Source organism: Argopecten irradians, chromosome 4 (genome assembly GCF_041381155.1).
Source record: "Argopecten irradians isolate NY chromosome 4, Ai_NY, whole genome shotgun sequence".
NCBI lineage: Eukaryota > Metazoa > Mollusca > Bivalvia > Pectinida > Pectinidae > Argopecten > Argopecten irradians.
The window spans coordinates 29541304-29567834 of NC_091137.1; the positions used below are offsets into that span (position 1 = coordinate 29541304).

Consider the following 26531-nt stretch of genomic DNA (forward strand, 5'->3'; position numbering starts at 1 on the left):
AAAGGCTAAACCCTCAATCTCCACCAAAATAATATTTTCCTTCTAAAGACTATCCTTATTGATTACGGGTTATTAATCTTCTATCATAAAAGTGATATATTAATATATAATTTACATAGATATGTGTGTGTGTGTGTGTGTGTTGTGTGTGTGTGCGCAATCCTTTTTAGGGGGAAACAGAGAGCAACCTTTACTCAGCATTGAATTTTCCAGAAGCTTAATCAGACATAGCCCTACTAGAACCAATATACTACACGGCCTACTAAACATTAATCGGTCTAAAGACACCAATTTCTGTTTAGACGTCTTGGCCTTGATGTGCATCATTGCAATAACATTTTCTAAAATATATCACTACTCATTAACTTTGCAAAGATCTCCAAAATTCTTCTCCGGTACTATTTTTCACATTTAACGAAATGTTCCACTAGAAAAATAACAAAGTAAAATATTTTGTGATTTCATTTTAATTGCACTAGCTGCAGGCTATTGGTCAATTTTTTTCTTCCACTCATCTTACAATATTCAACAACTAAGCAACAACCTCCAATCAAGAGAACAAAACGCTAAGTAGATTTTTTCTTATGCTTTTTCATTCTTCTGAAAGTTTTTTATTTGATTTTTTTTTACATTTATATACTCTGAAACCAGAGATAACATACATTATACACAAAAGTGAAAGATAACTCGTATTTATTTGTACATAATGGAAGTAGTGTAAATCACACCTCTCTGTACAGGAGAACCACAGTATGTACAACATACTTACTCACATGCACACATCATGTCCAGTCTTTGTACTCAGACAAATGAAAGGCTACTGATTTTTTTTTGTATGACCCTCGAAAAACACATTAATGTAAACAGATGACCAATTAGTTAATGATTATAGGATAATTATCAGACAAATATTTCCTCCCAACTTTAACCATTACTTTAACGTTCAGACCATATCATTTACTACCTCAAATAATTATACAGGTATACTAATTATGTAAGCCCCCATTCCTAGAACAAAATAAATATCTTTCTGCTGTAGGTAAGCATGGTATATGTATCAACTTTGATAAAAGTTAAGAATTAAGATCCTGGATGCAAGAGCTATAATGCTGCAAGAGCTATAATTTTGTCACACGCTGAACTCTGTATAAACATTTGTTCTGGACAGTGTAGATTACAAGTACATTTGTTCAATTAAATGCAAAAATAGGTAATTCAAATTTTTTCCCCTTCATCTTTAATATTCATGAAATACTTAAAAGACATATCATATACCTGACTACCAGCAAACAGCTCCCATCGTTAACAAAAATAATATTTTTAACTAGTCTTTTTTATTTTATTTTTTACCATAGATTTACCTGGTCCCCCCCCCCCCCCCTTCATTGAACTACTATTTTCCAAAGACTTATTATATTTGAAAAGGACAATATTTTCTCTATAGTGTTATAACATTTCAGCATTAATGTTCATTCAAAAGTCATTTAATTTTCATAGCAATCATTACCGCACTAAGACTTCATCAACATCAACACAAAAGGTAAAGTTAGACTAATTTTTTTATCTTTTTTTTTTTATCTTTCTTTCTAATATTATCCAATATTTATATAAGTTTTGCATACAATGTCAACAAGATATTTCTATCTCTAAAATCCAACATTATTAACTAAAATGATTAAGAACTTGGAGAACATTTATGAAAACAAATTACGGTGTAATTACTACTACATTAATAATAAAAACAATTTAACAAGTAACCAGTGACATTATTATTTCCCTAAAGTAACAAAAACAAGCCAGTCTGTGGCGGCCGGGATAGGGATTCCTTTAACATGATTATTTGAGTTACAGATATACATACATGTATATGGATATACTGCTGCAAGTAAAAATAAAATACGGTTTAGTATGTAAGTTTGTGTGAAAAGCACCTTAAAGCAAGGAATGTTAACAAGTTTCTACAGTAATTATGGTCATTGAGAATGAAGGTAGTTCTCTCATCAAAGTTATCCCCCTTTAATAACAAGTGTTCTTAATCTATCAATTATGAAAGAAACAGTTTAATAGATGTAAAAGATAAAATAAATTCAATATACATTATGCAATGCTTACATTTGAAAAGGATTTTTTTTCAGTAACAATTCCTACTTTAAATGCAATCAAATATGATATTGTGTTTTACCTGTACTAAATTAACTTTTTAGATGCTTTCAGTAGATTTTATATAACAATATCATAATAATGGAGAAATAATACTAGAGAACTATGAAGTTAATTAAACAATGTTGTTGATGATAACCATCAAGTGAAATCAGTGATCAATTCGTAAAAGGTAGCATGATTTTACAAATACTGAGCACTGCAAATTTATAAAGAAAAAGCACAAGATAATTATCCAAAAACGTCAAGTTTTCTTGGGTGTTATTATGCAACTATTGAAAAGTCAAATATCATGGAAAAATAGGGAGATATTATAACAAAAATGCATAACGTTTCATCAACAGCACTATACATTAAGATCAGTGGACAAATAGTGGCCAACCTTGGCAATCTACATTCAAAAGATGTGTTACCATTACACAAACATACACAGCTGACAACAGGGTTGGTGACCATTCCTAGGTCTGGTGCAGACAGGATCACTGATTTACAGTACACAAATGGCACAAATATATCACTGTCAATATTCACTCAATTCAATAATGACAACTAAGTAACAATATGTAAATGACAAACAGAGAAAACAAATCTAGGGTAATTGATTCCAATTTCAATACATGATTCTTGTCCAAACATAAATTTATCTAGATCTGTTCTTAAACAGTCAATATCCTCATAATAAATTTCAAGAACATTTAAATTTTTTGGATTTGAACACAAAAGATTCCAATATAGAACTATACACAGTATACAGATGGTTTCTTTGTGTACGAATCAGCATAATTCTAAACGGAACATAATTTGTTAATTGTTACTCTACTAAATCTGACCAGACCATATACATTTAAATGCATGGACAGAAATAATCAGACCCTTGCAACTTCCACACACACCTATTTACAAATTCATGGCATTTGGTCAAAATCTACCAACTAGCCATTAAACTAGAAGAAAGTTTAACACCTTGAACAATAGTCTCTCCCTTTATCTCCTCCAAAACATTTAGCACTTCAGTTGTATGGATTTAATTGATCAATTAACTCACTCGACCTTTTTTTCTTTTCAAAGTCTATTCTGACTAGATTTTCTGGCTTTTCCCTCGGATATATACAATTCCTTGTTGATGTAAGTATGTTCTCAGCACTACATTTGTGATTTCCATAACAATGGGATTAACCTGATTAAATTAAAGACTTCTGCTATCTGGCAAATATATTATAAACCAATATCAATGTGCCGTGTCCTATTGCTTCCCATTACATTCATTTCCTTCATTGTGTGACATATATAATAAAACACTTCATCATAAACAAGCATTTCATACATATATCAAAATAGACCCTAAAGCTATTTCCAACAAACAAGGTCCTTATAACTTGTCATACCTATTCCTAGGCATACAGGCCTTGTACAGAGATTCTAGGCAATCTCCAACCAGCGAATGTCTTCTGTTGGAGACTCTGGTCATATCCTAAGGCTTACTTCTTTCTTGGGAGAGATTCTAGGCTTTCTCCAGTCAATCCGGGAATTGACGAACCTTCAGCCTTCCTTGGATAGCTCCAGTAGAGACCTTCAGCTAACATGTAAATTAGCCTTTTCAAGAGTGATGATTTATTCCCAAACACAGTGGAACCATCTCATCGTTTTAGCTTCAGGATGACAGATTGTTTTGAGGCTTTCTCCTTATCTTTCTCCCCGTTGACCATCCATTCCGGGTCGTTGGGATCCTCCCCTACGACTGATCCTGATGATGTACTTGGGAGAGGGGAGCAAGGATGACTGCTTCCTGACATCGAATCATCTTGCTGGTGGTGACTGCTGCCGTACTCACTCATCAGGGAAACGCGTGAGCTCGACATGCGGGCGCGACGTACACGGACAGCTGGCGGCTGAACCATCTTCATTTGTTCATACTCGTCCTCAGTTAATGGGAAAATTCGCTCTGGCCATGGTTCAACATAGCATGACTCCACAGTTTCAAATAACTGTGAGTCTCGGCTGTTTTCGTCCATGCTAGCACTCATACTGAGGCGTCGAGAGGAGGCTGAACTACTTCTCCTCCTGAATGCCTCATCTTTAAATGCTTGCATCTGTGGGGTTGGAGAAGGACTGGTGGAGAGTGAACTTGACAAGGGAAGAATTGGTTCATTTACACTTATATCCATCTGAATATCATCGGGGATAGCTGGAGTTCTTGGTTGTTCCTCTCCTCTTGAACCACGTTGTCGACGACTCGGGTATTGGATGAAGGAGGTAAATCTTTTCTTTTCTTGGACTTCACAGGTCTTGTGTCTTTCTATGAATGATTCATCTGTAAGATCTTCAACCTGAATAACAGAAATCAGACATATAGAATAGTAAGATCTTCAAACAACACAACAGAGATCAGACATATAGAATAGTACAATCTTCAAACTAAACAACAAAAAACAGACATACAATAGTAAGATCTTCAAACTTAACAACAGAGATCAGACATATAGAATAGTAAGATCTTCAACCTAAACAACAGAGATCAGACATATAGAATAGTAAGATCTTCAAACTAAACAACAGAAATCAGACATATATAATAACAGTTTAAGAAATAATCTAGGATTGATTTGTCTGCTTATTGTTACAAACCATGGTGCTACATGACAGTGATTTTGTTAAAATGCTAGAAAACTAATATAAGATATTTTTGCAAAATATTACACATAATATGTCTGTAAAATTTGCAGAAAATTTATGAGAGGCAGTAAGATAGGGAAATGTTTTATTTAGATGTATATTTGTTCAGTGTGATTTTAAAGGAGAATACAACAGTATTAATACAAGAAAAGTATATATGGTAGAAGTAAACTATACCACTGACATTTATTGATCCCCAACAGACTACATCTTATTTGCAAACAAATTGTTGCTCGGTATTAAATTACACCACATTATTGCGATTAAGTCATGAAAACATACAGTAATTTTCAAACCACTAATACTTTCCGATGGAATTTTTTGCTTGTCTATCATATTTGGTTTCTCTTTACCACCAAATACCTTCAAAAATATTTTATTTGGCTTTTGATCTGTTAAAAAAAGAGTTATTTCAGAAATCAACATTAAAATTTTGCTTGGCTATGACGAAATACTGTATTACCTCCCTTAGATCACATGGGATATGAACAAAAAGTACCCTAGTTTACACTGGATCAGCAAAAAGGGTGAAGCCAATTGACTCTTGATTTTTAAATTCAATTACCGTATTCGACCCCATAAGCACCCCTCACCTTTTTTTGGGCCTCTATTTCAATTGGCCAGGCAGAAATAAAGACCAAAACTACACAATTACTGTTTACCCTTAAACTTGTCTTCACCTGCTCATGGACAGAAAACCTCATTACCTCCCTTTGATCATACCTTAACAATGTACAAGCTTTGGTTGGGAAATATTCTAAAATGTCATCAAAAAAGATACACCATAGACATGCAAGACAATTCCAAATAAGCATCAACCTAACTTTTAGATAATCTCTTGCTCATCAGGTATACATCCTCGATACTCCGATCACTTACAATCTCTACACCCCTGGACTATCTCAAAGTGAAATTGAAGAAAGCTCAGCGGAAAACTTTTGACCAATCACAGACCAGCAAAGATTTCCTTTGAAGACTACATAGAGAGCGACGCCAAACATCAAAGCCACAGTCAACCACAGTGTACCGTTATATGGCTCTTTTGATATACATCAAACGACTAAAAAACCTGTTCTGTTCTGTTGCCTCCAGTTTTACTATGAGATAGTCCAGGGGTGTGGAGATTGTAAGTGATCGTACCCCCTGGAGTATCGAGGATGTCAGGTATAAGGAAAAGAAGTAATCAAGACAAAATTGCTGAGATTAGATCCCTAAAATGAGTTGATAATGTTAATATAAGCATTGAATTATCTTCTGTAAATATAAGCATTAAACTACCTTCCTGTGACATCTTTGTTCCAGGGGTCAACATTAACTTTTTATGCACATGTCCCTTTGGATATTGGAAAGATAAATTCACTTGTCCGAATGAAATAATCACTTGTCCGACACAACTTATTATAAGATTTTTAAGCAGTGCTATGCACATTATGTATGTCTTGATTCCAAGTACAATGTTAACAAATCATTCTACAATAACAAATGTACAAGTGGAATTTAACATTTTAAAATGAATAAATATCATTTTATTTACCTCATTTACAGTGAGTATTGAATGTGGACTATGAAAATACATTGAATTCGTAAATAACAACAAAGAAACAGATGTTTTCACTTGTCCCATCGGTCAAGTGCTGTAATGTTTTCACTTGTCCTTCAGCAATTTAGTCTGGTACTGGGCAAGCGGTTAAACCTTAATGTAGACCCCTGTGATCTATATAGATGCTAGAGCTTTGCAGGCAATCATCTCTTCATAATATGCTAGTGCATTTATGAAGATTTTCTGCAAAGTTCTGGCATCTATTCAGACTATAGATTCCATAGTACGACAGTTTAATGCTTAAATACGCTCCAGTACAAGATCTACAAACTTCCTGTTTGGGGGTCACCTTAGCATAATCCCTGGTCTAGCATGGAAACATCTCGGGATGTACTAGAAACCGTTCACGTTTCCGAGAAATTTGATTTCAATCATGCCAAAGATTTCATAGGCAACATGCTGTTTGGTCATGCTGAGGTGACCCCGAACAGGGCATTGTTGGATTTTGTATTGAGCGTATCAGAGAGCATCGTAATTAGTTTGGTCCATAATGTGCAGTCTACTGTACACCTGAATTAGGTACATTACCTCTTCCTCCTCCTCTGTAACTTCTTTAGGAACATCTACAGGTTCCTTGATTTGAGGTTTCTCTTCCTCAGTTTCAATCTCCTTACTTGGATTAGACTCCTCACTCTCTTCCTCCTGGACTTCCCCATCGCCCTTGGTCAGGTCTCGCCACCTAAAACACAGTCACATTTATAATCACTATATATATATATATATAATCACTCAAGTTATGAAAAGCATTCAAATGGACAGACAAATGTGAATGATGCCTTATGAATATTAAGTTACAACAAACAATTTACCCACTGCAAAATTCTTGTTTCTATGCCTTATGTGTGTTTAGATGGAAATAAACCTTTACCCAAAGAATTACTGTGACACATCACTATCAATTTAAGAAGGGCTCTTTTGAAAGACAAGAGGCCCAGAGGGCCTGTATTGCTCACCTGGTTTGTAATGCCAAGTAATGTTCTAAATACAGGTTCATTGTTTCTTTTCTGAAGGAATTTAAATATTTACCTCTAATTCCCCTATTGAACGCCACCCCTCCTGCCCCCCCCCCCCACCCAGGGGCTCAGAGCCAAAACTTATACAAGTTCTGTTCCCCTTTCCCCATGGATGTTTGTGGCCAAATTTGGTCAGAGCCAAAATTTAAACAAGTTCTGTTCCCCTTCCCCCAAGGATGTTTGTGGCCAAATTTGGTTACAATCCATGAAGAACTCTATGACTAGTAGTGATTTAAAGGAAATGTTGACGAACGCCGTGCCATGACATAAGCTCACCAGCCCTTCAGGTCAGGTTAGCTAAAAATGGGTACTGTACTGGTAAAATTTCCCAAACTTTCCAATACTTTCTGTCAAGAATTGGGCCTTATGTCTGTCTATAAAGCTAAAGAAAATATGTTTCGTGAATGGGGCTTTATGTTCAGCTTAAAAGCTCAAGAAAATATCAGCTATAACAAAATACTGTAAACCAGCTTTCTTTCGTGATTATTAAATTTTGCAATTTCCATTAAAAAAATTTGCAAAGATTAACATTCGGGGATTTAAAAATTAAATGAATATTCTTATCAATATCAAATGATAGAGATATCAATTCGCAAAGATAAACCTTGGCAAGTTTACTTGGATCGTGAAATTTGCTAAAGTAAGTTGTACCCAAAAGAAAGTTGGTTAACAGTAGGCTACAGGCCGACTTACTTTGGTGTTACATGTAGCCCGACTTACTTTGGTGTTACATGTAGCCCGACTTACTTTGGTGTTACATGTAGCCTGACTTACTTTGGTGTTACAATCTCCTTGTACTGGAGTTTCTCCACACGCGTAGAAGCAGCCATACTGTAGGGGATGACAATGTTGTTGATGTCATACTCGTTCTCTCTACGTCGTCTCCACTGAGCATCTTTCATTTCCTTCAAGGTGGACGAAGGTGCACTTGATGATAGACTGCCTCCTTCTTTATTGATGGGAGAGGTGAGAATATTTTTACCGTCCATGTCAGAGTAGCCTCCTGAATACGATAACGATAGGTTGTCGTTTTGCTTCAGTGCTGCAAAAACAGAATTAAGTAAAATAAAATCAAAACTGTACTTTAGAAACATATTCTTCAGATAGAATGAAATGGCTGTTAAAAGTTGAGATGTAAAGGTTTAACAACAAGAACTATATGTATTCTGTCACCTTCAGATGAGGTTTAAACATACATTACCAATAATAAATACCAACTTAAATATGACAAAATATCAGATTGTTTGCGGTTGTTGAGAAAGTAATTTTGTTATGTATGTGTATTATGGTGGCCAGTTAGGGCCACCTCACAATTGCAAGGGATGTACATGTAGTTGCTAGATTGCAAGGACAAGATGACAAGAAGAAATTATGATGTCAGCTGATATTCTCACCACCTTGCCTCACAATCTTATATGAGGAAACAAACCGAACTAAAATAAAAATTGCTCTAAAAATGTTTTTCTCTTTGATGCATACCAATGTTTTAACATATTTATAATAATATTTTGTCTCAATTTTGCATATTTTTTTCTGTGTTTTGGGGACACATGTGTGCGCATTTTGGTGCATTTTTTGTTTTGGTTAAGGTTTGTCTCCTTCTGCAAGACCGCAAGGTTGCGTGGCGAGGACAAAAGATTACCAGCCACCCAATCTTGCTATCTCGCCTTGCAACCTCACAACCTCTACTTGAGGTAGCATTGGTAGAGTATAATCATTTTTAGCAGCATTTCAATATATATTATACAACCTGTTTCCATTACAGTGTAAATTTGTTTTTTCTTCTTTCATGTCAATCAAAGCTGTATGTTTCTGTCTTCATAAATATTCTATATTATATTTAACACTAATTTCAACATCATGGTAAATCCTTGTGCTTTGTGGAAGAAACATATATTCTTAGCTGCTTATAGTGTGTTGGAAGTCATTTCATACCCATCGCTAATTGTGCAACTCTTCGCCTCTTCATGTCTGAACGTGCTAGACGTCTTTCTTTTGCAGACTTTTTAGGAGTCATGGACAATCCTGCAGATCTTGGCTTGGTGGGGGTTCTTCTCTCATATTTGTTACGTAACTCTGTTGGAAATACAACAAATACAATACAACCTAGATTTCAAATAACTTTAAAAGCACATTATTTTGCAATTTCATCATTTCATTGAAGTTTTACCTGTACTTTTTTATCAATCATTATTGGGTAGTTCAATGTAAACAGTCAATGTTTTTTTTCCATCCCAATGTTTTAGATTCTATGGCAAAATGTGTCTTTTAAAGGAAGTCTAAAGCTAGATTCCAGATTCTAATAGAGGTAAGGCTTTTTCGAATCAAAATTTTAAAGCAAAGGGCATTTTTTACCCAATGTGGAAAAAACATTTTGCAACTTGGGAAGGATATTTCCAAGAGGCAAAATGGAATTCTTGGGAAACACAACAAGAATTTGGAATAAATTCCACTGAAAATGAGATCAGTTATCAGCCCCAAAAAGCAGCAGCCCTTTAAAAGCCCAGAAACCTTATTTGACAGTGGACCATGTTGAGATGACTTACTGGCAGACGACAAGAGAGCCGCAGCAGCACCCTTTGCATACTTGGTCTTCTTGTTAACGCGTTGCTGATTCATCAACTTTTGCCGCCTAGTTTGAAAAAGAATAACATGAAATTAATTTCAACAAATTACAACTCAGAAAATGAAACTTTAATTAAGAAATATTCTATAAATAAATACTAAGGCCCATTTTTTTTTTTTTTTGGTTTTTTGTTGTTAGATTGTTAAGAAACCATTTTGCAAGAGATACAGAACTTTGCTCTGCATGAACTGTCTTGTAGGAAGTTGGAACGACAGCCTACCTTCTCTCTGTTGCGAGAGCTTTTGCATTTTTCGGGGGTGGTTTGTTTTGCCATTCTCCACTCTTAAGGAGTGCCTCAAAGTGGATAGGGAGTGGAATTTCTGTAAAGATACAAACAACCTATCAATTAAGGCATTTTACAAAGGAATATAAAGGAAAACAATTCTTTAAAATAATAACATATCTCATTATAATAAATATCTAAAAGAGAGGTTTATATGAACTTAAATAACTCTGCTATACATTTAAGTACACTCTTCACTAGATTTTAAAATTTTCAAGCTGCTGCAAACACATTTCTTTTCAACTGCTGCTTGGAAAAGAAACAAACAAATGCATATGGACTACAACAATTTCACATCCTATATATAAACTGACTTCATATATATAACTTTTCATAGAACATCTCTCAGGAGTTGTATATATGGATATGGAAGCATGCATTAATTATTATTATACCCAAGGACGAAACTTCACTATAACATAACATCTTGATCAATGTATGATGATAAATGTGCAGCACAATTTTGTGATAACACTTTACAGTTATTTAAAGGAACCGACTATATAGCTACAGAATCAATCTTTGACCAGCGAAGCTTGACATTCACATTCTGACATTACCGGTTATCAATAACACATAATTTGGCAGCTGTGTTCAATGGGAAACTTCAAAGGTCTACTACCGTGGCAAGATACATATACACATATGCACAGGTCTACCTGTACATTACATGTGTGTATACAGTTGAATACCTTTAGTAAACTGTCATTAATTCCACCGTCACAATTTATGGTGGTAATAGTGATATATCATTACAGTACGTATACCGGTACACAAGCTCTAAGGCTGTAGATGCTATTATAACAAAGACTCAATATAGGCTGTGAAAGCTTCCCCTTTCATTTACCAATAATACTCATTTACATAATATGTGTACTTCCTTCATAATTCAATCATGATCATCCTACTATCTATTGAGAACCAGTGCTCAGGGATATTGTATTATAATGTACAATAAAACCTGCCTTAGTGACGGGTGTATAACAACTACAGTGTACCTGTTTATAAGACCCTTTCTTCGCCAGAGTTTGACCCATATTTCAACATAAATGGACTACTTGGCTTTATTTATTTTCCTGAATGTCCCTTATAGGTGATCTCTATAGTATAGACAGGTTTGACTTGCGGTATACGTAGTGTATAATATTTTTAATTTCGATATGACCTAATAATAATAAAACTGAATTGTAATTATTGAGTAATGCCTTTTTAGGCTATTTAATTCTGTTTAATTATAATTATAGCAATGTACATGTTTGTCCTCAAGACACGTATATGTGTACATGCTACAAACTAATATTATATGGAGTAGCACACATATATAGGCACTGTTGTAAGTTGTCGACATGATGTACATCGACGACCCTTTAACCTGCATGATTCATCTGATTATCTGTACTACCTCGATGACCCTGACCCCTACACAATGGAATAGTCTTTGTTAAAAGTCATAGTGGCCCTGTGGGAGGGGTATTATCCAGCAATGCACTTGGCTCTATTTCCTGTATGCACTTTCCTTTACTGATACATGTGTTCTAGCAGGTTAAGTATCTTAACTCTGCTTACAATTTTTCCTTGGAATTAAAATGGTAATACTGGAAAAGTACTGTCTAATTACCTTGAACTTATGCAACTTATCAAGATGATTTCATCATGAATATTATTTTCAATGGAATGGCTGAACAACAAATTTGGTTGATATGTATATATACATTGGTCCAATTTATCATCATTAAATCAACTCTTGTATGCTTGATATACATCATTACATAAATGAATATAAAGCTAGTCAGAGCTCGAGATGTTCTTATCATTACGCCAACTATTCACGTCCATATGCTAACTGAACATATTTCACTGTTAACAAAATCAATGATCCCAGGACTAATACAGCAGCAGCTGACTGACCAATGTCCATTACTATATCAGTGACCAATTATCAGTATGTAATCACCAGCAATTAACATTACTACGCATATGTACCTAGAGGAACAGATATATACACCGCACAACACTTATCAAAACAGAAATATCTGTGCCAACCATTAGTATCTCAAGACTGAGTGGTTTTGCCTAAAATATTTTGCAACAATGCTGTATACTATTAATTAACTTTTCTAAAGTCACAGTTAATATTCTGAACCAAAAATAAAATCATTCTTTTACAAAAGTCTTCTGCTTAAGAAATCGAATTAACAATACACACATTTCAATTTTGGCACAAAACTCGGATCCTGATTCTCAAGTTCATTACCTAGTACATATATACTGGCATTCAACAATATGTGCCAAGAAAATCAAATATTATAAAACAAGAGATGTCCTTTGTGTATTTGCTACCAATTGCAATCCTATTGCCATAATCACAGCCATGGCCAACCATCTTATATTTTATAGCCATATCAAAGACTCACATGGAGGAAACAGCCCACTTTATGAGATAACGTCATGTTTGACATAAATACTAGTACTTTGTTACATCACATCAAAATGTTTTAAGTAAAGCATCTGGACATTGGCTATATTCATGCAGTACCAGTATGGTGGTTTGTCCTTCATTTGATCAATCCCAAATCATAACCGAGACTTACACAACATGTATACAGCACTTGTGTACAATAAACAAGGGTTGACATTCAGGTATTGATTCATATATATGCAGGGATTTTCCTACAGTCTTTTTACAGGGTCCAGGGTCCATCGAATTGGGAAATTTTACGCGGCATAACATAAAATTGGGAAAAATGACTAAATAAAGAAAGACACTATTTTATGATTTAACTGTTTATTTATTGTACATCCAGTGATTTTTCTCCTTATATAACTAGGGTCAGTAAACGACCCCATTCCCAATGCCAAACCCCCCAAGTTTTTCCCCAATTACAATGAAAATTTCCCAAATCAAATCTCTGAAAGAAAAACAAAACCCGAAAATCTCTCTCCTCGTTGTTTAATCTAAAACAACCGACTCTGAAGCTGTTGTAATGGTCATCATCTTTTGATAAAATGAAACAGTTTACTGTTTTACAATATTTAATCACCTAAAATACCATGTTCAGTAATGGGAAGCTTTTTCCCAAAACTGCTCTTTGTGGGATTAAAAATTCCCAATTTGTTCCAAAAACCTCCTCCCCAAAATACCCTGAAAAATCACTGACATCTGAAATATTTCAAGTTGACTGTAGTGTTCATTCAATCATTGTAGTCGACTTTTATTTCCGTTTTAGTATTCAACATATCATGACAATTTCATACCAAGAATGACATTACTCAGACTTTCAATTTAAGATTCCGATTGGGAATTTTTAGCTACAAATTGGGAATTTTAGCTAAATTTTCGGAGGGGAATGGGTCCCTTATTTGGCCCCAGATTCTACAGTAGCAAAATCCCTGATATGATAGTACAAGTTACAACCAAATTTTACTACAATACAGAGTTTGTCCTGTAGATATTATTATATAAGTATTGATCCAGATCACACTACCCTGTATCCTGGTTATCACCTTGGTAGAAAACACCCAGTACTTCCCTAAGATATTGATCCTAATTAGATATACTGTACATACATCAGTGTGGCAGCCTTTGTACCAGATCTGCACACACTCTACATTAAACAGGCTACCCTGTGTATCTCTACATAAAATGTCCTTTGTCTTCAGTAAACGCACTGGTGCCCTCTGGGATCATCAATTCTTCATGGAGCAAGAATTATTAATTAACACTATCCACTTGTACTATGGTATAATTATAACCAGGCTGTTCATGTTAACATCTTCAAAGAGATTCAAAAACTAAAAATTGAGCATATTCTCCAACTGAAGTGAACTCAAAAAATAAAGTTAATGTAAAAATAATAAATACAAAATATATCATTTTTACTATCTAAATTATAACAAGAGATCCCAGAGGGATCTTGGCGCCCACCAAAGAATGATCTATGTCTGACAATGGAAAGAGGGATCTTTTCCCTGCTTTTCAAACACACTACATATAAAGTTTGAGACAGATCGCTATAGTACTTTCTAAGAAATAGTGGTAACAAACTTCAACAATGAAATCTAAGATGGTGGCCGATTTGCCATCTTGTTTACCGATCAGTCCCGAAAGGCATTATGGATCAGTCCTTAAATGTACTATGCACAACTAGCTTAGGGTACAAGGGGAAACTATGCATGGAATTTGAGAAAGATCCCTTCAGTACTTTCTGAGAAATAGCGATAAAAACTTTAACTATCAAAATCCAAGATGGCTGACAGTCGGTCATCTTGTTTACCGATCGGTCCCAAAATGCAATATGCACAACTAGGGTCCTAGGGGAACCTGTAAATGAAATTTGAGAAAGATCGTAGTAACAAACTTTAACCATTAAAATCCAAGATGGCCGCCTGTCGGCCATCTTGTTCACCAGTCGTCCCAAAATGCAATATGCACAACTAGGGTCCTAGGGGAACCAATATATGAAATTTGAGAAAGATCCCTTCAGTACTTTTTGAGAAATAGCGGTAACAAACTTTAACTATCAAAATCCAAGATGGCCACCTGTCGGCTATCTTGTTCACCGATCGGTCCCAAAATGCAATATGCACAACTAGGGTCCTAGGGGAACCTATATATGAAATTTGAGAAGAGAGAAAGATCCCTTCAGTACTTTTTGAGAAATAGCGGTAACAAACTTTTAACTATCAAAATCCAAGATGGCCGCCTGTCGGCCATCTTGTTCACCGATCGGTCCCAAAATGCAATATGCACAACTAGGGTCCTAGGGGAACCTATATATGAAATTTGAGAAAGATCCCTTCAGTACTTTTTGAGAAATAGCGGTAACAAACTTTAACTATCAAAATCCAAGATGGCCGCCTGTCGGCCATCTTGTTGACCGATCGGGCCCAAAATGCAATATGCACAACTAGGGTCTTAGGGGAACCGACATATGAAATTTGAGAAAGATCCCTTTAGTACTGAGAAATAGCGGTAACAAGAATTGTTAACTGACGGACGGACGGACGGACGGACCACGGACCACATACTTTTTATAGATATAGTTCTGGAAAACCTAGCGCTAACTTCAATTATCAACATCAACCATGAAAAGGTATTTAGTTTACACAATCAACTGCCCATATAAATTCTAGACAAGTTACAACTCACAATTTTTATTTTAAACAGAAAAGGAAGACAAAGACTGATGCTATAAATTAAAGCTTTGTTCTATTAGTGATAAAAATACTTGCATTGTATAATTTGTATTGTATGCTTGGAAACTGTAAATGTATGATACCTTAGTAAAGCTACTCCATTAACTACAGGTGTGTAAATGAGGAGGTAACTTGGTATACTGGATTCTTTGTGGAGGATACTGGGTTGAGGTGTAGATGCAGACAAGAGATATCAAGATGTATCCATCATTAACAGGCAATACAGTTTTCTTTGATGTCAACAAAGCACTTGAGAACATCTTTAGGGACCCATATGTGACCAGACAACATCATAGTCTAGAAGATGTCTTCCTTCGATCTCTATACCTTTATACATTAAACTACACCAGTGAGAAAATCAATCAAACAGTTCTGAATGATATATGAATGAATAGGTGACCTTGTAGGCTAACTTGTAATCTGTCGGCCTCACTTACAGTATAATACAAATGACTCCCCCACAATGGCTGTGACAGGCTGTCACCCTTCGGTGACCAAGAGAAACTTCAGTCATACGATTCTCTATAAGTTACAATAAGTGATGATACAAGCTATTAAAGAGTAATGACTAGTATTATAATCATATACTGAAAATCAAGTTCAATTGACCATCCATAAAACTAGTTATCCTCATAAGAAATGTTGCTGACTTCATCAGGAATTTCTGTACTTCATCTTATTATGAATGGATGAACCAATAAATACATTGGAATCTTGCTGTCTGGGTTTATTTAGATTACCCTGGCTAGTGTTTGTACTATATATCAGCGCTATGGTTCCTACCACTTCCAATAAAACTGAACCATTACAATGTGGGAAAGCAACATATACAAATTATACATGTAGTTATTTGTGACACATGCCCAATCTATACAGCTGGCTACTGTACATGTAGTACTTCACATAATGTGTACACGCATATATTTGAAATTGTCTCTGCACATGTGAGTCAATATATTGATCCCTACAGCCGACTTTCTACTTTAGACTCCTGAATGTAAAATCTTACATGAATAGGAACAAATGAAGAGACTATATAGTAGTTATGTAAAGTGATATGCATTTCATCATACTATAGCATGATACTGTATTGCATGTATCAAAATAATAAAACGGCTTAATATGAAAATACACATCAACATGACAAATGTAGTTAATATAATGATCAGCATTTCAAACAATAATCCCAGATTAATTCATTTTTGAAAAGAAGAAAGTCATGATAATAAACCAAAGCAATCTGTATGGTGATATTTCCTGAATAAATGAATGTACCGTCCTGAAAAAATTAATCATACATGACAATATACAAATCAGTCATATATGATATCAATGTTGCATGCACAAATTTATGTTAAAATTTTATATTTCATTGTTATTACCTTGTGTGAAAGACAGAACGGGATGAAATGCAGGGTCAAGGATGGATACACGCTCCTGGATCGGCATGTTGTCAGGGTTGACACTCTGGGTGTTGTTATACCGTCCACCACACATTGGACATGATGACTTCGGAGGATAACATTCACATCGGACAGTGGATAATCGTGCAGCCTTTCGACTACGCTGGTGTAGGCCTGATGTCCAAAGAAGCTTCCGTTTCCGATAGCTTCGAACAGGTCGACACCTGGCCGCCTGACAAGTCATATCGGGTGGGAATGGTGATGTTGGAATCTCGGGTGTTGATGCAACACTATCCCCTGCTGGTCCTATAGCTACTTGTGTTTGTGGCGTACTTGGAGCATCAGATGATGATCCTGACGCTGCATTTTGTTCATGAGATTGCCCTATCATGCCATTGAGAGGCTTTGTACTATGATTTTGCTGTCCCTTTATTTTGTTGTTATCCCCTATATTGTTACTATTACTAACCCCCTGTGCAGGTGACAGACAATTTCCTAAAGATTTTGTGAGTTTGGATGCCTGCACATTCACATTCATGAGCAGAGTTGAAACATTACATGGCGAGGCTTCATTTTTCTTTTGCAAATTAGCAATTTTAGCATCCAGAGGGGACATTTTGGAATCTGCTGCCCTTGCTTGTTTTAGTCGGATACTCAAATCCTCGGGAGGAGGAGCCTCGCCAAGTATCACACTTCCCTTTGTGTGTCGAATCTGTTTGAAAATTTCACTCTGCTGTCGTATACGATACTCTAGATCAGACACTTGCGCTTGAAGCCACGTCCACCTTGATGCCACTGCTGCACGATCCGTTGCCCATTTCCACTCTGCTCTACGATGCCTAAAACAAAATTCATGTTTTTGTTAGAATGTGAATGTTAGGGCTGTAACGAGTATCCGAGTACTCGAGTATTCACGAATTATTGAGAAAGATCGGATACGAATATTCGTTACTCCTGATATTTGTGGATCGCGATCTTTCAAAAGCAAAACATAATACCTTCTTTAATGCTGTCATAGCTCAAAAATGTGAAGGAATGTACACTAAAGTCTGAATATCATCGATGTTTTCACTTTGAAGTAGACCGGAAGTACACAAGAGCTGCGTGAAGTAAAGCTAGCAACATGTTATTTTCGTACCCACGCTTCGATGCAATGTTGTAAATTCTTCATAAAATAATAATGATAAATCATAATTATTGACTTCTAGAGATGTAAAAGATTATTATCGATTTCGTTTTCATTACGGGTCGGAAATATGTAAAAATACGAATATATTATATTAGGCAACTGAGTACTGTAGATGTGAACCCCATGTCAAAAACGAAAGGTAGGCTAATTATGAGTCAAAATCATAAATCACCTAATTAACAAGAGATCCCAGAGGGATCTTGGCGCCCACCAAAGAATGATCTATGTCTGACAACAGAAAGAGGGATCTTTTCCCTGCTTTTCAAACTTTTACTACATACTATATATGAACCTTGAGAAAGATCCTTTCAGTACTTTCTGAGATATGTAGCAGTAACAAACTTCAATTATCAAAATTCAAGATGGCAACCTGTCGATCATCTTGCTGACCGATCTGTCCCAAAATGCAATATGCACAACTAGGGTCGTAGGGGAACCTACATATGAAATTTGAGAAAGATTCCTTCAGTACTTTCTGGGAAATAGTGTTAACAAACTTTAACTATCAAAATCCAAGATGGCCGCCGGTCGGCTATCTTGTTGACCGATCACTCCCAAAATGCAATATGCACAACTAGGGTTCAAGGGGAACATGAATATGAAATTTGAGAGAGATCCCTTCAGTACTTTCTGAGAAATAGCGGTAACAAACTTTAACTATCAAAATCCAAGATGGCCGTCAGTCGGTCGGCCATCTTGTTGACTGATTGGTCCCAAAATGCAATATGCACAACTAGGGCCCTAGGGGAACCTATATATGAAATTTGAGAAAGATCCCTTCAGTACTTTCTGGGAAATAGCGGTAACAAACTTTAACTATCAAAATCCAAGATGGCCGCCGGTCGGCCATCATTGTTGACCGATTGGTCCCAAAATGCAATATGCACAACTAGGGCCCTAGGGAAACCTACATATGAAATTTGAGAAAGATCCCTTAAGTACTTTCTGAGAAATAGCGGTAACAAACTTTAACTATCAAAATCCAAGATGGCCGCCAGTCGGCCATCTTGTTGACCGATTGGTCCCAAAATGCAATATGCACAACTAGGGCCCAAGGAGAACCAACATATGAAATTTGAGAAAGATCCCTTCAAAACTTTCTGAGAAATAGCGGTAACAAACTTTAACTATCAAAATCCAAGATGGCCGCCAGTCGGCCATCTTGTTGATCGATTGGTCCCAAAATGCAATATGCACAACTAGGGCCCTAGGGGAACCTACATGTAAAATTTGAGAAAGATCCCTTTAGTACTTTCTGAGAAATAGCGGTAACAAACTTTAACTATCAAAATCCAAGATGGCCGTCAGTCGGTCGGCCATCTTGTTGACTGATTGATCCCAAAATGCAATATGCACAACTAGGGCCCTAGGGGAACCTGCATGTGAAATTTGAGAAAGATCCCTTAAGTACTTTCTGAGAAATAGCGGTAACAAACTTTAACTATCAAAATCCAAGATGGCCGCCAGTCGGCCATCTTGTTGACCGATTGGTCCCAAAATGCAATATGCACAACTAGGCCCCTAGGGAAACCTACATATGAAATTTGAGAAAGATCCCTTCAGTACTTTCTGGGAAATAGCGGTAACAAACTTTAACTATCAAAATCCAAGATGGCCGCCAGTCGGCCATCTTGTTGACCGATTGGTCCCAAAATGCAATATGCACAACTAGGCCCCTAGGGAAACCTACATATGAAATTTGAGAAAGATCCCTTAAGTACTTTCTGAGAAATAGCGGTAACAAACTTTAACTATCAAAATCCAAGATGGCCGCCAGTCGGCCATCTTGTTGACCGATTGGTCCCAAAATGCAATATGCACAACTAGGGCCCTAGGGGAACCTACATGTAAAATTTGAGAAAGATCCCTTTAGTTATTTCTGAGAAATAGCGGTAACAAACTTTAACTATCAAAATCCAAGATGGCCGCCAGTCGGCCATCTTGTTGACCGATTGATCCCAAAATGCAATATGCACAACTAGGGCCCTAGGGGAACCTGCATGTGAAATTTGAGAAAGATCCCTTCTCTACTTTCTGAGAAATAGCGGTAACAAGAATTGTTAACGGACGGACGGACGGACGGACGGAAGGACGGACGGACGGAAGGACGGACGGACGGACGACGGACCACGGACGAAAGGCGATTTGAATAGCCCACCATCTGATGATGGTGGGCTAAAAATAAAAACTATAGGCCTAGAACTAAAGTAAATTGTGACTTCTCTTATAGATTTTAAATATTTTTTTCCCCTTAATTTCAATGTTTTGCTGTATTTGACCAAAATAAAAGTAACAATGAAATGTTTTGATATGGTGATTTATGCCTTACCATGATAATTTATATACAGTGTACCTGTTCACAGATGGGTTGACTTAGATGCAAGAGATGACGTTATTTCAAAATTCAAATGATTTGATTTTTTTTACAGTTACAGTGACTGAATCCTACTGTACTTCACCTGTAACTCTATTGCTAAATGATAAGGAATGTAAAACTGCTAAAATTGGTTTTATTATCAATCAAACATTTATCAATATATAAGATCATTATTGATTTATCAATATTTTGCTTGTATCTAACTGGTGATTCGTGGTCCGATCTGTGAATCGTCAACCCTGAATCGTGGATCGGATCGGATCGCCACATGTTAGACAATCCACAGCCCTAGTGAATGTCTTGTCAGACATAATTACTACAGCTGAAACGAATATTCAAGTTTTCGCGAATGAAAACCTTTTTACCGAATATTTGAATAGTAAAATAGTATTTGAATATTCGATAAATATTTACCTGCCTTCTGATATCCCTTATAAGTTATAACGCATTATTTTTACCTTGTTATTCACATATATGAAAATTGAAAGTTTTATTTTCATTTTATTTGTCAGTTTAGCAACGTTATATTATATCAGATAAATGCCGGTAAAAGTGTTTTTTAAAAAGAAATAAGTATATTTGAAATATGATAAAGATGAAAATAATTAATGATTTGACTCACTGAAAATCGACCGACTGAAGTGTGGTTGCATGCATGTTTACAATCGCAACAAAATGTCTGACTAATTTTCTGCTACAATTTTCAGTGAGACAGTTATCGAGAAATAATAGTAAAATCATTTATAGCTTTTTTGCCTTGGCTACTTTTCAGTATTTTTTTTTTCTAAACATGATATTTTTACATCAATAAAAATTAAAAGTTTAAACATTATATTATGGTTTGATTTGACCAATTGTCCTGATTAATATGATTTTTTAAATAAGCAATTTTACATGATTTTTCAAAAATCGGCCATTCAAAACAGGAAGTGCATTTTGTTTAATATTAATATATATAAGGTAATATAAATATTATTTGTTCTTTCCAAAATTGTACTCAAAGCATTTGAAAATTACTTAACTTTTATAACATATGTTGTTCTGCTGTATTTCACAATTTAAGAGTTTATCTAAAAAAAAACCAACCTATGCACAATTGCACATACAGAGATACATCTGCCGATTGTAAAAAAGGCGGAGTCGCCAATCTCTCTAATTCATGTTTCTGGTTACACATAATTATCTCGGTCTTTCCTGGGATTCTGTCTAACAATTTTGTTGTGTAAACTAAATAACTAAATAATCAGCAATCAATTTTATGCACATAAAAAATACACGTAATTAAGGGCATAATACCGATGTTATAAAATTAAAGTACACCACACTGTTGTAAAACATTGTTTAATCGATATATACAACAACATGCATTTGCTCATTACACAAAGGACGAAGCCCATCTTTACTTCCAGTACAGTAGCAAGGAAGTTTGAATGCGTATGGAGAGTTTGGGAGTTTCAAAGATCTTTGACATTAAGGTCTGAATATTCAATTCCAACATACACATCAGACGAATATTCAATATCAAAATCTGCTTTTCGTTTCAGCTCTAGTAATTACAGTACACACATATATGCACCTTCAGTCTCACAGTCCTACATCCATGCTGAAAAATGATGAAGTTTTTCTTAACACACCCAATTTCCAAACACACGGACACAAGCTTCAAACATATTTTTTTTTCAGTTGCATTACATTCATAGCAAATCTAAAACAGTTGATAAATTAATCAGTTACTGTACCATATATATATTTTAATTTTGAAGGGATGTAAAGTAACAATACGCACGACGGAGTATGGTTTATTGAATGATCAGGATCTTTTGTAAGTTTGTACTTTTCACTTGATGCATAAAATACTTTATTTGATGCTTCTTAGTAATTAAATGTTTTTCATTATGAAATGCTGTGAATGCGCAATTTGCTAGATGAAATTCTTATTTGTTAAAGAGAAAAAAATCACTTTCGCAACTTTTGCTAAGCAAACTGGAAAGTTAGTGTGAGCCCAGGAACAAGAGTTACTAAACATTAAAAAGTTTCCTTATCTTTGGACATGGACCTAGAGTATTCACTCAAGCTCCCATATGAAATAAGGAGGCGACAAGAAGAGGTAGAGATACAGACATGCATGAGCAAACTATATATTCTCCGCCCCACCTGAAATAATGGCAAAGGGATTTGACTCAAACGATATCAGATCAATGATGTATTAAAATTATTTTCCCTGTGTACGTAGTTCAAGGTAAAATATCAATAATAGGTGAATAGATTTTTTTTTCGTATATGATAAAGCATTTGTTGATTATGTATTATTTATTTCAAATAAGAATTAGATAGTAAAATACCTTTGTAAATTTTGTGACCAGTTATAACTCTCAGCATGTCAATCACCAATACGGGGGTTTTGAGATCCCAAAACGACGTGGGTAAAGTACAATTTACCGTTAATTAGTCCCACCATCCGGTGATTATGACGTCATCATTTGACGCGAGTTTCGAGACGTCATAATCACTGGAAGGTGGGACTAATCGACAGGAAAATGTACTTTACCCACGTCGTTTTGGGATCTTGAAACTCCCGTATTGCAAATAGGTAAATCTATCATCCGGAGCTGGCAGTCAGCAATAAAATGTAGACTGCCTTTTCCTATCTTTATCAATATGCTGACTACATATTCATTGATTTTTATTAAAGTTGACAATACTGTAGTGTCTCACTAAACATATGTGCTACTAGGTCTATGCATTCCATGCATGTGTCTGTAACTATGTTTAACTTGTGAACATATGCAAGTATATGGTAACTTCCGGTTTTTATATCCCCAAATATCAAAAGTTTTCATTTACGATTTTCTACTATTTCAAATTTCTATTTAGAGGGGAAACTGCCTTTATATTTTTTTGTGCATCAGCTCTAGATCAAGGAGAATCAATGCAATGTTCTTCACACACATAGCAAGACATGTGCTATAAATAGCCATGACACACACTGATGCAATACACATGAACAGCTGCAAGATAAATATTATTACACACATACATTTTTTCCGACACATCAGTCTGTGTGTATATCATATATACTCATGTAACAGTTATGGTAAATCATCAATGAAATATTTTGTATTACACATTTCTGTAAACGCTCATGACCTAATTAAATGAGTTTTTTATGGATTTTTTTTTAGATTTATAGCACTTGACTGCATAAAAATTGATCAATCAAGAAATAAAGATCAATACCAGGTAGTTGCATTGATCTCTTAATTTCAAACACTAAGCATACAAAAGTATTAGAACTACCCTGTATGTTTGACTTCAAATTCAAAATAAGAAACTGGAGATAACTAATTACGTCTCCTGTTTATTTTTTCCCCTACCTTAGTCTTGTCCGATTCAATTTTATTTGACATTTTCTTCATTGATAGGCTATGCCAGTATACTTACAAAGGGTTTAAAGTCGCCTTGGGGTCTCGGTCATAGTAAATATCATCTTCATCACAACTCTCTCCTCCTGAACTACTTTCTGTAGCATCGGAATCTATGGCACTTTGTGCATGCTTCAAGTTCATAGTAAGGTGTCCTGCGACACGGCTGGATTCCGTACATGTTTCCTCATCAATGGATAAGACGCCTTGAGAGACAATGTCCTTCTCGGCTTTAGTCTGACTAACAAGACGCTGTAGTGAAGTCTTGCTATTGTTGTTGGAGGACTGCAACTTCCGCACAAGATTAACAAGAGCTGCTGTTGACAAACTTTTAACATCTTCACTTTGAAACAAGTCTGTTTTTAGATCATTGTTATTACTATTGCTTGATTTAATGGTTTTCGCAACTGTTTGTAAATTACTGTTCTGAAAATTTACAAAACTGCTTAACTGATTTCGAACATGACTTTCTAGATGATTTCCTTGGATACGGCGCAGTCTCCGAAGCAATGCTTGTGTACGTCTTTCAAGCACATGCTGCTTTCTACCAACTTGTTCGGATAATTTGAGTTTTTTAACCTCAGACTCGCAGGCCGTTTCAGTCTGCTCCTTCGATTTGCTAATTGGTGTTTCACTGACATCTGGTCCGTTCCCCATTGAAGCAACCATATCAGATCCAGATGACTTTATTAAATCGTTTACTTGTGCAGTTGGCTGAGATTTAAAATCTGTCTCTTTACTACAGTTTGACGAGTGCTGAACAACTTCACCCAAACTACAATTTTTCACATCCAATGATTGTTTATAGTTGGGGAGATTGCGTTTTTCTGGAACTTGAAAATCTTCACGTTTAATCTGACTTATCAATCCACCTTGTTTACCTGTGCTTCTCGTCTCATTAGCGGAGTTCGTCTTGTTCATTTTCTCATCAACGTCAATTTGATTGCTGTTCTGTTCTAAAACAGAAAATGACAGAGAATGTTCTTGAGAAATTTGGGGTAATTTTTGAACTAATTTCAAGTGTTTTAAGTTCGCTGCAGTAATTTGTTTACATCCAACTGGTTTGAGTAACCCCTGTTTGTGAGCCTGTTGTAATTGTTGCAAGGTCAAATGCGAGGTGAACCCCACGATGCCTCTTCCTTGTTTACCTTTGGCGCACGGTGCGCCTAATCTGTCGCGTTCAGACGACGCCGTCGGTACTTTCTCGGATTTGTGATGGGTCAGTCCGTTTCCGTTTAGAATGGGTGTTGGCAGCTCGGGTGGAGCTGGGGGTGGGGATTCAGAGAGTTTTATATGAGCTTGTGTGGCCGCTTCCGTAAGAGCGGGAGCCATAGCGGCCATACAACATACTCTCAATGAGAGGGGGACCGACATAAACGTGACCTCTCAATAGTGTCTACCATCAGAAATGGCAGGGTTTAACGTCACGACATTTACAAAATACATTAACAAAATGTTATAACACCATTATCAAAAACACAGAAATACTGGGTGACGAACAAATCCTGTCGTCTTGTCCTAATATAATCACAGAGCACGTGACTTTTTTGTCAATTCCCTGTCGAGTTCTCAAATGAAAACAAACCGCAAATCAGCTGGTGTCTCCTTCCAACTGACGTCTATTTCACCATTATGTACATCCAATTGTCAGATAATAGTTCGAAAAGATGCAAGGATACAAAAATATTGCCATTTCTCTGAGAAACGAATAATTAAATAGCAAAAAGCAGCGAACCACGTGATCTGGCCACGTCCCTTAAGCACACATGCATGAAGTTATGTCTGAATCATTTTCCGACGCTTATTATGCATTCACTTTATGTCCTTTGTGCATACACTATATCTCAAACGATGTAAAAAATCTTCTTCTTTCAGATGATATGCTGTTTACCGTAGATCATGCCTCGAAATCCATAGACTTCTGCAGTAAATTGGAGTACGCCCTGCCATTCTTTGCAGCACAGTAATGGCGTTGGATAAGGTGTATATTCATTGGGCTCAATCTTCCATAGAGGAAAAATGCGGGCTGGCAATACCTAGAACGTAATGCGTCATTTCGACTATCCCTCTAGGCGCAATTGTGTGATTGGCCAGTTGCGTGAGATTTGTCTGAGTAAATCCAATACACTTCCTCCCTAGTATAAAAGGACAAAACCAACCTTTTAATTGATTTTGAATTAATAATTTTTGAATTAAAATATGTAGCCAATACAATATTATTATTTCAAAAATAAATCTCTTTTCAATTTAATAAATTCTTCCGTAAATTACCACAAATGTTCTACAGACAGAGTGGAACGTTGACTAAGCAGTAGACGGAAGAGCAGAATGAAAGTGTGCGTAAGGTGGTTTCCCTCGTGTGTGTAGCTATATTTCGGGTAAAATGTAGGACTCGCACCTATAATGCACACACAGGTCGCGTTACATTAAATAACAAATGTTTATATTTATGAACTTTTTTATGAACTAATTAAATTTCACAAATTACAGTATGCATTTATATATTGTAATAAACATAGAAAAAGTTTATACCGTGTTTATATAATTAACATTACCTTGATACGGTTTATCAAAATATTCATTTCTATT

General features: G+C 35.7%; 1 protein-coding gene across 1 annotated transcript; it reads right to left on the reverse strand.

Moving 5' to 3' along the window:
• Positions 1-2247: 2247 nt before the first annotated feature.
• Positions 2248-25991, reverse strand: LOC138321232 (KAT8 regulatory NSL complex subunit 1-like). The gene is made up of 8 exons (XM_069264743.1): positions 23962-25991; positions 16934-17793; positions 10293-10392; positions 9993-10078; positions 9382-9522; positions 8221-8488; positions 6962-7112; positions 2248-4487 (listed from the first exon to the last, which is right to left on the reverse strand). Exons 1-8 carry the CDS (start codon positions 25314-25316, stop codon positions 3798-3800), a joined length of 3651 nt encoding a protein of 1216 aa, XP_069120844.1. The 5' UTR covers positions 25317-25991; the 3' UTR covers positions 2248-3797.
• Between the last annotated feature and the right edge of the window lie 540 nt (positions 25992-26531).